Source organism: Trifolium pratense, linkage group LG5 (genome assembly GCF_020283565.1).
Source record: "Trifolium pratense cultivar HEN17-A07 linkage group LG5, ARS_RC_1.1, whole genome shotgun sequence".
Lineage (NCBI taxonomy): Eukaryota > Viridiplantae > Streptophyta > Magnoliopsida > Fabales > Fabaceae > Trifolium > Trifolium pratense.
The window spans coordinates 55,644,942-55,662,048 of NC_060063.1; the positions used below are offsets into that span (position 1 = coordinate 55,644,942).

Consider the following 17,107-nt stretch of genomic DNA (forward strand, 5'->3'; position numbering starts at 1 on the left):
AATTAAACACTTAAATAGCGAAAAATAAATTTGGGTCGTTACACCGCCTCGTCAGGCTAATGTCGAGTATTATTATCACCGCCTCTTCAGGCCGACCTTCTTCGCAATCTCCGTGAACTCTCTATCTTCGAGGCACCGGATAACAACACTCCATGTTTTATCCATCATCTCGAACATTAAAATTGTTTTCATCTTCACTTTCCACAATTTCAAATTGCTTTCGGAAAGGCCCTCGATATCCCACTTATAAATCATGGTGCTCACTTCAAATTGTTCCTATTGCTCCACCGTGGACGCCAATTGTTGAATTCGTCAATTAAATCACACCAATGAAAACTTGATGTGTGAAGCAATAGAACGACAACCAATAATTAATCAGAATAAACAATAATAATAACAACACCGATAAATAATATAAAGGAGAAGAAAGAACGCAATGTTTGTTTACCTAGTTCAGTACAACAATGACCTAGTCTAGGGAGAGAGCAGCCCCTCTGTTCCACTAAATCAAAGAGTAATTTTACAAAAGAAATTCGGTTACAAGGAATTAATCTTAATTCTACCCAAAACCCGAATCTCTTCATGTGGCTAAGAGACTCAATTTGATAAGTGTTTCTCAAGGTTTAATCAAATTCCCTTTGCTCAACCCTAGAATCAACCCGAGAGATAACCTCTCTTGTTTCTCTCCAAAACTCTAGCCTTATGTCGGCGATAAATCCTAATTGATTCCCTACATTTCTACTTTTCTTGAGTTGCTCTATTGTTTTTCTATGAATAAAGCACTCCCTATTTATAGAAAAAAATATATGCCAAAAATTAGTAACAAATCTATTTTAAAACAAAACAAATCCAAGTCAAAGTGTCCTCCAAGAAAAGATTTTTTTTTTCTCAAAAAATCAACAAACCCGCATAATTTTGCCTGGGGCACAGAAAATTCCGTCTGGGGCAATAAAACAGAAATTTTTTATTTTCCTGCACACAAATTTCGCCTGGGGCGAAAATACAGCACCTTGAGAAAAAAACTCATGACTTCTTGTTATCGAGATTTCAAAACATATCCGACAGTACATTTATATCCTTTATTTATTTAAAAATTATAGCAATGGACACTTTCAAAATCTTCACGACAATATGACCGTATATAATACAAGTGATGACCGTATATAATCTTCACAACAATATGACCAATATAATAGAATCATAGTCCAATTACACAAGGATTAACGAAGGATCTTTAATCGTTTGGCAATGTATTCTTATTTCTGTTAAATAAAACACATCTTTTTATGGTATCAAGGGTTCAACAACTTGAAATATACTTGAGAGGAGTACTTATGAAATAAAACTAATTTATTAGGGTTACAATCTTAAATGTAGGGGTACCATTAACAATGTTCTGAAGAATAAAAGCCAAAACAGCATATGCTCAAGGCCAATCAACTAGGTTCGACGCCAAATAATTTTTTAAAATATGAGTAATTAGCTACAGTAAAAAGTATATCTACTCTTCCCTGTCATTGAGCAAATAATTACAAGATTTTTCACAAAATTGGAAATAATAATAATAGCAATCCAAGGAAAATTTTACATAAAAAGTCACAGGACACGCTGACTATAATTCTATTGAACTACTAATCTCTGTAAATGATCCAGGAAGACCTCAAAGCTAACATCATCCGTAAAGATAATATCCCCTCCGGGGAGGGAAGCTTCGGTGTTATATGTTGCAGAAGGATTTAACTTTGCTAGTAGAAATCGAGCCTGCACATTGTGCATGAACGCCAAACATATCAGATGTCGAAGAAAAAAAATGGACAAAGTCATCTTAAGCAAAAATAATATGCAAAACACAAATTCAAAGTATATGAATGTAACCTGGGATCCATGCTGATCACAAACAACCAGGCGAGGCACAGGAAATCTCTCTTTCATTATTAAATCTGAATCATCATGAGGAGCTCGTAGCAAGTGAGCAAATGCCTGCAAAATATTTGACTCAAATTAACTAAATTGGCAATGTGAAGATAATAAGATCATTACTCATTAGCAATGTTGTTAATAAAAGATGGCCACAATATTTGTTTTTTTACTGTAACTAGCAGAGACTATTTGATTTTACTAGCAGAAAAATTATACTCCCACAGAAAAATTCTGATCAGAAATAACTATTAGACACGATATTTGTTTTTTTACTGGAACTACCAGACACAATTTTTATTTTTACTGTAACTAGCAGACACAATATTAGATTAGCAACAACATGTCCGAAGGATATTAGATTAGCAATAACATGTACGAAGAATACCTGATGTTCTGGTTCATTATGATATCCAGCCTTGCGCCATTGGGCAATGGTTGAACCATGAAAAATAACGACTGTGAAAAACGAATCCAAAAGCAGCACTCTGTCGGCCGCAATGGCTGCGACATCGAGAAGAGCAGGCTCAGGACCAGAATGGAACGAATACGAAATCAATGAAGGCTGAACCATGACAACAGAATTGGTAACATTTTCCCGGTTTAGAATCATTCTAAAGTAAGCAGTCTCATCTGGGCTGTTGTTAAAGACCTGCAATAATATAATTAATGAAAAAAATTAAACAATGTTGAAGCAATAACAAACATTATTACAGGTCTGAAAAGTGAAAACGTGAAATGCATACCTGAACAAACTGAGAACGTCGTAAATGAAACATAAACTGTGGGAATATTGACAACCTGGGAGACAAACTAAATGAAGATGGGGTGTCTTTTTGAAAATCTCCGAACCGGGAACACAAATTTATCAATGCCTTATCCAACCATCTGATAGGATCAAATTCAGCCTGATACAAAAGTTGCATTGTCGCAGGATGTCAAAACAACGACATATTACATAAGCAGACAGAAAACCATATCAAGCTAATCAGCGAGAAGGAGAAAAGTATGTCCACAGTATGTGATATGCGATAAACAAACTGCCAAAGACTACTTATGTGTCAATGTACTTGTCAACAAAGTGTAATGGGTTTTGATTCCTTTTTTCTTTTTCATGAATGGAATAAAAAAACGGAAACCCTGTGCCACTATAAATGTTGTAATATTTCCATTTCTTTTGAAAAATCTCATGCTCCACTGGAATAATCAATTTACAGAACTATAATACATAATAATTAAGTAAAGCATGTTAGAGAAATGGTCCAGAAAACGTGTGTTTTTTAGGGACTAAAGCAAAATTCGAACCGCGGCCTTTCTAAAACTGATAATAATATTGTATCTTTCTTTATTATTAAATTTTATAATTTTTAAAACACTAATTATAATGTCATCTCATGATATTGTGTTTTTTGTTACATCTTGTGATATTGTTAATCAAATAAGTGTTGCTGGCCAATTTTTTAATAGCACCTGTGGAAAACAGGAAAGAATAAAAATAACAAAATGAACAAAGTAGGATTCAAACCATATAACCTCCATTCCTTTTTGATAGAACTATTACACGATTGAGCCATTGATAATTCTTTTTTATTTTTTGTGGATATATATATTATGAAACCAATTTGGAGGGCTAATTTAAAGGCACAAAAATTGAGGCTGAGATTATATCCAGCTAAAAACTACAATATACATGTGGAACAGGCTTAAGATACAATAATCTAAAATACAATTTCAAAAGGTGCAGAAAATATACAGAACACACCTCCGTTTCCATTTTGAAAGACACTTGGCGTGCCATGACTATAGCAGCTGCTTCTTGGTCAAATCCAGAAATCAAGTCCTACAAAATTTTACACATAACTGGTATAAAACAACGATGAATTTCAGAAAATGACTTAAGTGATGAATTTTTAACAAACAATTCGGAAATAATTGTAACTCCGGCAATGAATATAGAGTACTCAATTTACTCGATAGAGCAATGCGAGGAACACTCACTTATTGGGTGAAAAGAGTGTTCCTAGCACTCCTTTACTTGATAAAATCATATCATGAAATATTAAATCACTATAAGCCCTGCTGTAAAATGTCAGAGAGAAAAGGCGAAATATAAAATTCATGACAATTTTTATAAGAAATTATAATATCAACCCCAATAAAACTTTCACTACCATCAGATCATCAGGAATTAATGAAGTTTTAGATAGACAAAGATTCAAGGCTTCCCCAACATCCCAAGAAAACCAGCTAAAAGTTCCCACATTTTCTCCCATTACAACAAAAGCACATCTCCAAACACAGGTCAAACTAATAACATGTTATCATTAGCTAATTGTAAATGCTAATGAATATAAAACCAGCATTAATCATTATCCTGATAAGAACTCCAGTTCAGCAAGGACGAGTAAAATAAGAAAGGGTAATTAAAGAAAAATTGTGTATAAATTAATCCAAAACAAGCTCATAAAATGATGTCTCCATCATTTGCCCTGCTAAATATGCAAGGGAAGAAATAGAATGGTAAATTGGTAATCAAGAGAAGTCTTTGTTTTGCACGTTAATTCCTTATTTATAATGAAATGTGTGTATATCATTCTCAAGACCATTTTTTTATAATAAATTTTACAATATGACAAACCCAAATGATTTACTTTGTGGTATTAATAACGGATATCAAAATAATTAAATTTAGAGAATCAAAGGGTGGTAGATGAAAGCTTACCTGTATGCTTCCTGGTCCAGCAACCCATCTACGTGAAAGGGTTGTAACCCGAAATCTCATTTGTCCACTGTTATTCTGATAACTGAAGTAAAAAATCTGTGATGAGTGAGAAATATTTCAACCACATTACCACAACAGACAACAGATTACTCAAAAATGCACTAAGATGGTTTTCATACTAAGTCAAGAATTGGAAGTAAAATTGATTGCTTGTGGATTGCATTGTAGCGTCAGGAGTTTCCTTCCTCACGATGTCAAAAAACAGACAGAGTGATGTTGATTTGTCAAGGCCACACATCTTCCATGCACTAGTACCCCCTTGACCAATAACAATATCTGAGCATAATGGGCTTTTCTGCATATACAAAGAAGAAGCTAAACATTTTTTTTCTGATGGGGGAGTCTATAGAAAATTTAACATGCAAAAAAGGATAGAACAAAGCTTCTAGAGTAGATATACCTTTTCAAGAGAAGCACAAGGGCCAATAATCCCTTGGACTTTAATGTCCTTGGAGCAGTTTATCTCAAATATTCCACTGCACAAAGAAGATAAAATAAGGTTAAGTGTCAATCAACTCCCTCAGCTCGTTGATTTCTTTTTCCCGGTCAGAAAACATGTGTCTGGCTGGAATCAGAAGCCACAGGATATGATTCTGTTTCTGGGTAGAGGGACCTTTCAGATTTGGACAAAAGGTACTATGTAACCTATTAAACTTAGTTTATTCATAGCCAGAAATCATGTTTCTGAATCCAGATGCCACAGAATTACTTGTATTAATCCAGCAACTGTGGTTTGGGTACTCCCAATCTGTTAGTGACTATTTGCCACTGTGTTTACTATGGTATACTCCTCAAATTCCAAAATTGTTGTTATAAATGGTATCATAAAATTAATGTTGTTGTCAATATCATTATTTTATTATTTTTGGTTTGTTATCCTATCAATGTAAACAGGATATAGAATCCTCCAGTAATTGTTAATAGTATCCATTTATAATGGTTATCAACTAGTCGCTCAGTGTATAGGCCATTAAAATGGTTTCAACTTCTAGACCACCTTTGAGAATTTTCAAAAATTAAGTGCAATCATCAACTTCAAAAAATTATAGTTCGCCGCCTTTCTCTCTTTTCCTCATTCCTTAACCCTAAAACTTGTTGTCTCAGCAAGAATCAACTTGTACAGCGAGAAAGAAAAGATGCTTAGTAAAGATAAGATACTCCAATAAATGGAGGCTGGTGAGAGGATCAAGATTCAAGAACACAGTCTTTGATACAAGAAAAGCTGACTACAATGGAATTGTGGCACTGGGGAGGCCATGGACAGCAGAGGACAACGCCAAAACAGTCTGAATATTGAGCAGCAGAGAAAAGGGGAGCAAGAATGGTGGGGTTACCTAACACTTAACTACAAAAGCAAGAAATGAGAAATTCATGGCAATCGTTATCATAGAAAAATTAAAATCTTTTATGACTTACTTTGATGCTAGGCCCAGATCATAATCACCCGATTGGAAAACACGCTTAAGTGAATCCTTGAACACTGGATGGCCAAAACTTTCGGTAAGTACAACAAGGCCCCCAGTCCTTTCAACAGCAGTTTTAAGCTCAGCAATGCCAACCTGGAATGTGATTACAAATATTTGAAGCAATTAAACAATAAAACATGTCACCCTACAGACCACCTAAAAACTAAAAGCCAAGCATAACACAATTTCAATAGAAACAAAATCAAGTAGGACAGTTAACAAAATGCTCAACATTTTTAATTTCTAATCTCCTTGAAATTAGCCAAGGATTTCAAACAAGAGGAATTATGAAGTTGGACAGTCAAGTTATTTATAGTAGGAGGCGTCATTCCAGGATACCTCAAGATATAAAACAACACTTAAGCTTAATGAAAACATTATTGAAACATTATTGATAAAAAAATATAAAAAATGATTGAAACAATTTTTCCAATAAAATTACAATCTTATAATAGATGATGAGAAGGTTACAAGCAAGGAAGCTCAAGAATCCCTTTAAAACAAAGAAAACAGTTGGGAAAAAAAACATGTTCATGGAAAAGAAATTGTAATTTGTAAACATTATTATACTCAGGTGTTTCAAATTCTCTCTGTTTGGTAAACACTTTTGGTGGTTATAAAACGAGTGAACTGGTTTAAAGGTCATCTATATGGAATCCCTTTTTTAATTGAGTTGAGAGCGGCAAATAATGGTTCGTCTTTAAGCATGATTCATGATAAGGCATCATGATGTCGCTTGATTCATATGCACAACCCCGAAACAGGTTTCTGTTGTTATAGTTGTTGTTCTTGAGAGCACTTAAAGACTGAAGAACAGCAGAAGATGAAAAGATTTTGGCAGTAAAGGGAGTCTTTCAGAGCTACTATTTCCTGCATTGTTCTGTAATCTGGTGTTGTTTCTTTGTGGAATACATTGCCTTTCTTCTAACACTAGGTGTCCCCATCTCCTTGGACCAATTCTTGGTTACTAAATATAAACACTAGTGATTTCGGTGGACACGACGAGGCTAGCTTTTTATGCAACGTGCAACTCCTGTTACTATTTGGAGCATTTGGTTACACAGTCATACTATGGTCAATAAATTTTAATCCAGCCGCTATTATTGAATAAAAAGATGTGAGGCCAAGGATTTTACTAAGTTAGTGAATGAAGATTAGGTATGCATAAGAAATTTCAACATAAAATACTTTGAAAAACTTAGAAAAATTTAAGAGTATGGAAACAACTGAAGAAGAGAATTAGAATTTAAACCATTATCACAAATTCTTGATTACACTGAATGTACTCAGAATATAAACTCTCATCTAAATATTATGTGCTCAAAAGAAGTGGAAAGGTGAAGAGTTCTCTAGGTGGAAAACAGATACATTCAGTCACCAGCTTACAAACAAGCATAATGATGGATACCAACCAGAAAAGGGCAATTGAAAAAAGAGAAAATTTTACCTGATCAAGAGCACAAGCAAAGAGATCTAGCACATGACCTTGATGTACAAGCTGCTTCGAAAGCCCATCATAGAATTTCACACATTTATGGTAATGTGGCACAGAATCTTTATCCAGATCTTTGTGGGAGCGAATTGGTTCCGAAAGTTGTCTGGATACAATCTACAGTATACAGGAGTTCGTAAGAACAGAAACAATTGAGTGTCGCCAACCAACCAAATGAGATGGAAATCATTTTTGTCCATGGCATCAGTAAAAGTAAATGAAATATCTAAAACTATGTTCCTAAACAATCAAATACCACCTCCTTGATATAGGCAATGATAAAATAGAGGCCAATCATTATCATACACACTACTGTCAAAATGCCAAGAGAACAAGGGCCCGTTTGGATTGGCTTAGTTTTGAGCTTATGCGAAACAGCTTATGCAAATAAATAAGTTTTTATGTATTTTTGACATTGAAAACTTATGAATCAACATAAAAGTTTATTTATTTGCATAAGCTATTTTCATAAGCTCAAAAATAAGTCAAATCCAAATGGGCCCCAAATGCCTCCATAACATATTTTTGTCTTGATAAAGATGAATTTCTGAAGACGAAGGGAAAAACTACAAGAGATGGTACTCCGAAAGAAACAACAAAAGGACAAAACTGAGGAAGAAAAAACCCACTCAAGAAACCACAAAATTCTCTAAAATCATAAGATGAAATGTAAATAGAGCTACAACAGTTTCCATCCACTCAAAAGGATTTAGATTCTCTACATTAAAAAAATCTACATTCACTTACATTTAGTTTACTTTTAAGGTCAATTTTGTCATTACCATCTACTATACTATCTCTCTCCATTCTCTCTCCTAGCATTTTTGCACTAAACTTAAGTGAATGTATGGTTTTGAATGTAGAGAATCCATATCCCACTCGAACTAGATAACTTTGTCAGAAATAACTTAAAAGTAAAAAGGTAGATTCTAATAAGTAAATAAAGCCTAAAATAATTTTACCTTAACCTCTAAAACAAAGGCCACAAAACTACTTGTTCTTGTTTAAAGTCAATAACTAATCGTATATGTATGTTACATGTAGTACATTAAGATGCAGATTCGGAAGCTTATACATACTGCACAACACACACATACAGAACTTTTCAAATGAGAGCGCATATTCATGTTGGAAGAATTAAGCTTTACCTTACAACACGAATAGATGTCAAGTAAAATTTGCCTCGAATAGATATAAGTATAGAATAAATAAATAAACGGATTAGTTTCTAAAAGATAAATATTTTCCTGAATAACATTTCAGTCCTCCAATGTGCAATCTTTTAGTGAATTAGTTACAAAAATATTCTAACCTGAGGTCGTTAGGACTAATTTAACCAACGAAATACGCATTCAAGTACGGGCACAGTGTGTGTAATTTCAAATTTCAATTATTTATGGACTAATACCATGAATGATGATATATCATTCGCAATTAATTTGACTGTATAGTATGTGTTTGGATTTCAATGCACGCGTTTTCCAATGCATTTGAACAAAAGCTACTCTCTAATCTCTACTTCAATAGCTAGACACAAGTAAACCTACACTATATACTTCTATTGGCCAAACATACCTTCATGTCCAACACACTATCAAACTAATTACACTGTCACCCTGTAAGTAAGAAGAGAAACACTTACAGAAGCAGGTCCTTCGGTTGCTGGTCCCCCAATAAACGCCATTATTCTTGCAGCAGAACCAGGAACACACGCCCCCAACAAACTAGCCGCAATACTCAGCGCCGTGCTGGTGCACCTCGCCTCCCGCTGATCACCAGGCACCGGCCAGGGATCCCTCTGCAACTCATCTAAAACCTGCAAAAACAAACCAAACCACAATTCATACACAATTCATCAATACCAATGTTGTGAAATTGCGGCTACAGCATAGCAAAATTTAAACAAATCACCATTGCTACGCGAGTACAACGTTGTCAACCACAGATTGTAGAAAATAGCAGTTTGTTCAAATTCCGCTACACAACAATATCATAGCGCCACACCACTATAGCACCTATTTGGCAACATTTTATAATAAATAGTGTATCATGGAACAGTTGCAATTTGTTCAAATTCTACTATACTATACAGCTATATCACATTACTATAGCTACTATTTAACAACACTGCTATATTATCACGGAGTGTTGTTAAATAGTGGTTATAGCAGCGCTGCTATATCGCCGGAATTTGAACAGAACAAAACAAACCAAACCACTGTTTTCCGCAATCTGACACCGACAACTCTGATCAACACACAAACAAACTTTTCAACACAGACTAAAGTCACTAAACCAAGCAAATTACCGAATTAAGTGTGAATTCACACTCGGACGCCGGAAGCAAAAACCTAGAAATACTCTCGGACGAAAGTCCATCCCTTGCACCAGCAACAACACCAACCGCCGGCTTCGGTTTCTTTGCAAAAAAACTCATCTGTTCCAACAACTGCTCCTTAGAAATATCTTTAGATCCTCTAAACACATAAGTTTTCGGAACAATACCAAATCCAAGCTCATGAACATGAACAAAAGTTCCAAAAGTAATAAGTCCAACAAGAGAATTATCAGGTAAAAGCTCAACCGCTTGCGAAATCGCCGATCGTAGAAAACCTATTTCTTCTTCAATAACACACGTATCAACAACGAATAGAAACACAGGAGGCACGTGCGGTGAAGTATCACCTGGTGAATCATATTCAACGGTTGTATATTGCGGAAAAAGCTCAGCCGGAAGATTATCATCGGAGATTGAAGCGTAATGTGGTGGAAAATGATTCCGTTGGAAACAGAATGGACAGATCCAGATCTTGGCGGCGAAATCGACGATACAGAATGGATTGAGAATTGAACGGCAAGTGCGACAACGGAGAGGTGAGTAAGGGAGAAGTGGCATGGAAGGGAAGTGTTTGATTGGAGTGTAGATTGCGGAAACAGGAACGACGACGTTTGTTGATTCTTGTTTTGAGCCGGGGATTACGTTCCATGGCATTCGAACGCCGTCTTGAGATTCGAGATCGATGAATTCCGCCATTGATGATTTGGAATCGGAGTTGTGATGATCGGAGAATTTTGGTTTTTGAAGAACGGAAATAATGAAATTTGTTTTGTTTGGGTGTTACGTTGTGACGCACCTAGAAAAAGGACTCAATGCTGAAATAAAAATTAGACTAATGTTTTAATTTTATTTACTTAAGTTTACTAGATTTTATTTAAGTTTATGAGTAGCTTTTATTTTTATTTTATTTTTTGGTACATGAGTAGCTTTTATTTTATTGACAAAGCTAGCTTTTTTTATTTAGACATACATTAATTTTCTATATGAAGAATCCAAATAGTACTATTTTTTTAATGGTGAAATTAGCACAATTTTAGTGTTAAAATTGGAAAATTATTTATGAGTTTAAACTCGATGCTTATGAATTATGATCGAGTTGATCCTATTTCATGAAGTCGAGGATTGCTGCAAGGCAATCATCTTTTTCCTTATTTATTTATTTTGGCGGTAGAGCCATTAATTTCTCAAATTCACCAGGCTGTTGGGTGGGATGACATTCATGGTGTGAGAATTCGTCGTGGAACTCAAGAGGTCTTTCATCTTTTATTTGCATATGATTGTTTCTTATTTTGTAGGGTTAATGTAGCTGAGATGAATGAACTTATGATGATCTTACATGCTTATGAACAAACTTCAAGTCAGGAAATTAATTTAGTAAAGTCTAAAGTTTTATTAGTCGTACTATGTCTCAAGCAACTAAAGAAGACCTATCTTGCATTCTTGGTGTCAAACACGTTTTGGGTACTTGTATATATCTTGGGTTGTTGTCCATGATCGGAAGAAGCCATAAAGCAACATTTTCCTACATTAAGGATCATATTTGGGAGAGAATGAATTCTTGGAGACGGTGTGCACTGTCAAAGGGTAAGAAAATAATTATAAAGTCGGTGCTTCAGGCGATACCTTCCTATATTATGAGTATGTTTACTCTTCCCTTCTCACTTGTTGATGATATTGAAAAATTGATAAATGTTTTTTTTTTGTGGAGTGGCATTTGCCCAAACAGAGCCATAATGTCTACTAAGAATAGAAAGACTTTAATGTATATATTTGTGAAATTTGTTGAATAATTGTTAAGTTCTCTTGAGACTCGTGAGAAGAGAGATTCATGATCATCAAGAAGAGAAATGAGGTGAATGTTAAGTCAAAACTAGTAGAAAGAATGGTAGACAACATTCAAAAATAAGAAAGACAAAGGAAATTGGAAAGGTGACAAAGTTGCTGACTCATCAAAACGATCATGTTCATATACTAAACACGAGAGAAAAGGAGAATATTCAAACAATAGATAAATGAGGTTTTCTCTCAAAGCAAGAGAGGAAAAGAAATTCAATGATATAACTACATTATATATAAGTAGATTTTGCATAGGAACCAAAAAAGTAACTAAGGAGAAAATCGATGAAACTACTTATTTTTCACTTTCTTTTCTTCTTATTAAAATAGTAAATAAGTAAAAAATTGTGTTTGACCCAACTTCTCCTTATTTTCTACTTATTTACTTTATTTCTCTAATTTTAAGGAGAAATTGAGTCAAATACAATTTTCTACTTCTCTATTTCTTTTAAGAAAAAGTAGAAAAGTAGAAAATAAATAGGATCAAACGGGGCCGAAACCTACCATACAAGAGATAACGTACATATCCAATTTATTTAAGTTTTTAACAATTTATGTGAATTTTTTAAGTTGATAATGAAAGCATTTTTTTAGGATTAACCAAAAAAAATCCTTTCATTGATAACTTAAAAGGAATGTTGTATTTGTTGTTACATTTTTCATTCATTATTTTTCGAATATAAAAAAAAGTAATGATTCTTAGCCAAATATGTTTCGTTAAATACAGGCTGAACTAAATTACGTGGTGAAGATTGCTTTTTTCGCCCCCGTATTCCTCTTAAACCCCCCAAAAATTCCAAAATAACCTTGAACTTGGGGGTTCAGGATGATATGGATTCTAGAATCCGAAATACATTAGGACAAGCAAATTACAGGTTTGGATTGTACGGTCCGAAATGGACAAGCAAATTACAAGTTTGGATCATGCGAACCGAAATGGACAAACAAATTAACATGTTTGGATTGTACAGTCCGAAATCATGTTTTATGCAGAAAATTATAAAATGAACAATTTACAAAATTTTAAAAAAACTGCCCAGTTTGGCATGTAGGATCCGAAATAGTTTCGGATTGTGTGATCCAAAGGCGAATGCAATCATAAAACCATGAAAATTGAAAAAATTAACGGTTTAAAGGGCATACCTCTTGTATGACCTCGATTGAGTATTGCGACCCTCTTTGAGTGAATAAACGTTGCTTTCAAGCCTTTGATACACCAAAAAATTGCCCTAGTTCCAAAGCTCCCGATTGAGTGTCCAAGTGGTTATGAAAGTGCAACTTCTGTCATATAGGCTATATAGACTCTATTCGGATCCTACGAACTGAATATCAGCGTTTCCGGTTGGTAGAATCCGAAATGATGCAAAATTTTAAAAAGCAAAGCATTTCGGATTGTACAGTCCAAAGTCATGTTTTCCTGGGCAAACCATCAACGATGTACAAGTCAGGCATAGCCAGTGGCTGGCTTGTTTAAATTGGTTTCGGATTGTATGGTCCATATCAAACAAGTTTCGGATTCTATTCTCCAAACACATTAAAAATAAGGACGTTCGGATTGTACAGTCCAAACCCAGGTTTTTCTGGGCAAAACATCACGTACAACGCAGGCATAACCAGTCAATTGCTTGTTTAAACTGATTTCGGATTGTATGGTCCATAACAAACAAATTTCGGATTCTAGAGTCCAAACACATTTAAAGGGTCAAAATGATCACTTTGGGGGGGGGGGGGGGGGCTTGGAGGAAACAATGGGGGTGAAAAAAGCAATTTTCGATTTTAAGAAGGAGATATGTTGGTGTATTTCTTTAATGGACACGGGTTAAAAATTGGTAAAGATCGATGTATGGATCCTGGTCTTACTTTGAATATTTAAAGGAGAATGTTAACATGTGCATATATGGCACATGTTAAGGTAGTAAAAATAGAAATTATGCCTTAGAATTTGTGCATTTTAACTTTTCAAACATTAAATGTCTTGTATCATTATTAAATGTTAAATTTCTATATTAAGATACTTTATCATGTGCCCTATATACACATGTTAACAAGACCCATATTTAAATTATTTATTCATTAGCCGAAGTGCTCTTTTATTGTTTGGACTGATAGTTTACTTTTATTTTGTGAAGTAAAATGAAGTCATTCCATATCATTTAATATAAGATTCTTTCATTTTGCGTCCCCTGAGCCTCACACACGTCCCCTGACCTTCCAATCCTATACCCCTCGTAACGATAGAATGCAAGTGTGTAAATAACAAAAATTGAAAAAAAAATTAGATTAGCTTGCATTGTTAGATGCGAACAATTTTTTTTTCTTCTAGATCTTCCACCCCTGAGTTTGTTACTTAAATTCGTTCATATGATTTCTAAAATTCCAAACATGATTGAAGAAGAACCATACCTCAACAAATGCTTGTCATTCGTCCCTTATTTCTTTTGTTACTTCTACCTTGTATCCATGCTCAGTTTAATTTTATTTGTTTTTGGACTAAAATATAATTATAGTTATATTCTTTATTATCGAGCATGTCTCGATTAATATTAAATTAATTCCAACATTATATTTATATATGAGTTTAATTGTTGTGCACTATCGGTGTAAAAGTTTTTTACACATATATCCAATGACGCGTTGCCACATCACTTAATGAATATGACACATCATGTGTTTTTAATTACCATACATGATGTGTCGTAATATTATTGGACGAATGTGCAAAATAACTTTACACTAACGGAGCATATAAATACAAAATTCTAATGTATCAAAAATAATATAAAATTGAAAGACCAAAATTGACCCAAAAAATGAAAAATATGAAATTCAAAATTCCCTAAAAACCAAAATGAAAATGCAGTAAAAGAAATGTGAAATTCAAAATTAAAATTCACCCCGCTTAATTCAAATAAAGAATTTTTATTTTTGAAATACTTAAGGAAAAAAATGTTAACTTCCTCAAATAGTGGGTGAAAATAATAATTAAACTTCCATATATAACTGACTTTAGAGATACTAATGACAACATTAGCGGGAAACAAAAAACATCAAACACTTATGTCAAAAAAAAAAAACATCAAACACTTGTCGGTCAAGACTCAAGACTCCATCTTTTATCAGGATCACAAGGGTTGGTTTTTTCTTCTTCTTCTTTCTGATACTATTATTAATTAATTAATTCTTTTGTGAATTTATTTTTCAATTGTATATATTTAACAATATATTATTAGAATACTTGAATATGTGTGTCAGTTTTATTGATCTCTTTCAAGTTTACGTGATGCATGAAAATGACTAGGGTTAAATTCTAGCTATCATCTAGGTCTTCAGATCATTTTTTTTTTTGGTTTTCACACCAGTTGAATCTGGTTCGGAGGTCAGTATTTGAGATTTTTTTTATTCACTGAAAATTTGATTTTTTTGTATGTAAATGTGAACAAAGTTTGCTACACCGTAACATACTGTAACATACCATATTATAGGATAAGTATTGTTTTCCTTAATTTTAGGTTTGTTTGGTTAAAGAGAAAATATTATTTATTTATTTATTATTATTTTCTTTGCTTTCACCATCAGTTTAATTTGATTCAGTTCTGACATAAGTGGTTCCAGCCCCATCCGATCACAGTTGCGGAGATCGAATCGTGTTCCTCCCTATCAAGTTTAACATAAATCACTACGGAATCGGTTAACTATTGGTAGACTATTAATCATCCATTATTGATTAGTATAAAATCAGTGGTAAATAATTAAAATCAATTTTTTTATTCTTTTTATTAGGTAATAATAGATTTAAAATCATTTTATTTTTTCTTGATTGAAATTTAAGATTCCATGTGTTGCATTTTTTGTGAAAAAGACTTTTTTTTTTTTATATAAAATAGTTATTTTTCTTGCCAAAATAAAAATAAAATTTATTTTTAAAAGTTCCTTGTTTGTTTGATATTTTTAAAAAAACCAACAATTCGGAAAAATAAAAATATTGTTTCATGTTGTGTGTTAACTGTGAGTTAGAAGTCTCCTATTGAATAAATACTAAGTGAAAGGATCGTGTACTTAATTTTTTAAGATTTTTGGGGTAATATTTAATTTTCTTAAATTATTATCGGTTTCAATGTGTCGGTATCTTTGTCATGTCTGGTGCGTGTCTGTGGTTCATAGTTCATATTTATCATTACTAAATTTTCTCTGCTCAATAATCCATTTTTTTTACCTGAATTTCTGCAGAACATTGATCTTCCTTGGATACAACCAAATCAAGCATTGAGTTTGGTGAACTGATGCAATTGGAGTATGTATTTTTAATTTATGTAACTGAGGTTGTAATATTCAATCTTGATGCACATGAAAAATACTACTATTACTTTTCAAATTACATAATAGTTGGTCTATAGGTGTTGTTTGGATAAACAACTTATTTTACAGCTTGTATAGCATAAGCTCTTATCATAGCAAACACTTACGTATAAGCCATTTTTATAAAAAATTATAAAATAGTTAAGTTGTTTTGGTATATGCGCTATAAGCTGTTTTCATAAGTTATCTTGGAGAGTTTATGAAAATAAGCTGAAAACAGCTTACAAACATGTCATAATAAGTTGTTTTCATAAGTTCTCCTAAGAAGTCTCACAAGTACTTATGTCGGTAGATAACTTCAAATAAGTCAATCTAAACAGGACCATAATCCTTCCGGTAAATTAAGACTATGTTCAATGCACTTCCACTATTTTTTGAGAAAAATGGATTATCAGCTTTCTCAAATTGAGGAATTTTCTAAGCAATGAAGGGATAAGAGCAGAATTAAAAACTGAACTAACTCATTAGGAAAGTTCAATATGAAAATGTGATAATTTTTATAGGATAATCACTCTGAGTTTGATCCAATAAGTTGTTGCCTTTTTCCCCAATAAGCAATAATCTGTACATAGCAACAATTCTCAAACTTATATGAAAAATTATTTTCTAAAAATTGTGAAGTTTTTCAAGATTACATTAATTATTTTTCTCTCATTTATACTCTTATGTGTTTTTTATCAATACTTGAATAATGAGATGTTTAAAATGTCATTATTAATCAAACTATTTATTGATTGTATATATAACAATTGAAAAATTGAGGGTGTAATCAATAGTTTTTAAGTGTATTTTCACCTTACTTGTCGAAGAAGGTACCTTGCATAATAATCTTGATGTATTCTCTTACACATTTTGTATTTTGTGCTTAACTACCACAGTTACTTTGCAACACTTGATTTTTAGAAGTAAGATTTTAGCAA

The 17,107-nt window shown here is 33.2% G+C and overlaps 1 protein-coding gene across 1 annotated transcript; it reads right to left on the reverse strand.

The window, feature by feature from the left end:
• Positions 1-1,423: 1,423 nt before the first annotated feature.
• On the reverse strand, positions 1,424-10,851 carry LOC123884248 (protein transport protein SEC23-like). Its single transcript, XM_045933315.1, has 12 exons — positions 9,966-10,851; positions 9,300-9,473; positions 7,613-7,774; positions 6,116-6,258; positions 5,100-5,175; positions 4,819-4,994; positions 4,640-4,721; positions 3,680-3,757; positions 2,664-2,825; positions 2,306-2,569; positions 1,876-1,980; positions 1,424-1,761 (listed from the first exon to the last, which is right to left on the reverse strand). The coding sequence occupies exons 1-12, from the start codon at positions 10,689-10,691 to the stop codon at positions 1,621-1,623; spliced, it is 2,289 nt and encodes a 762-aa protein (XP_045789271.1). The 5' UTR covers positions 10,692-10,851; the 3' UTR covers positions 1,424-1,620.
• Positions 10,852-17,107: the final 6,256 nt, after the last annotated feature.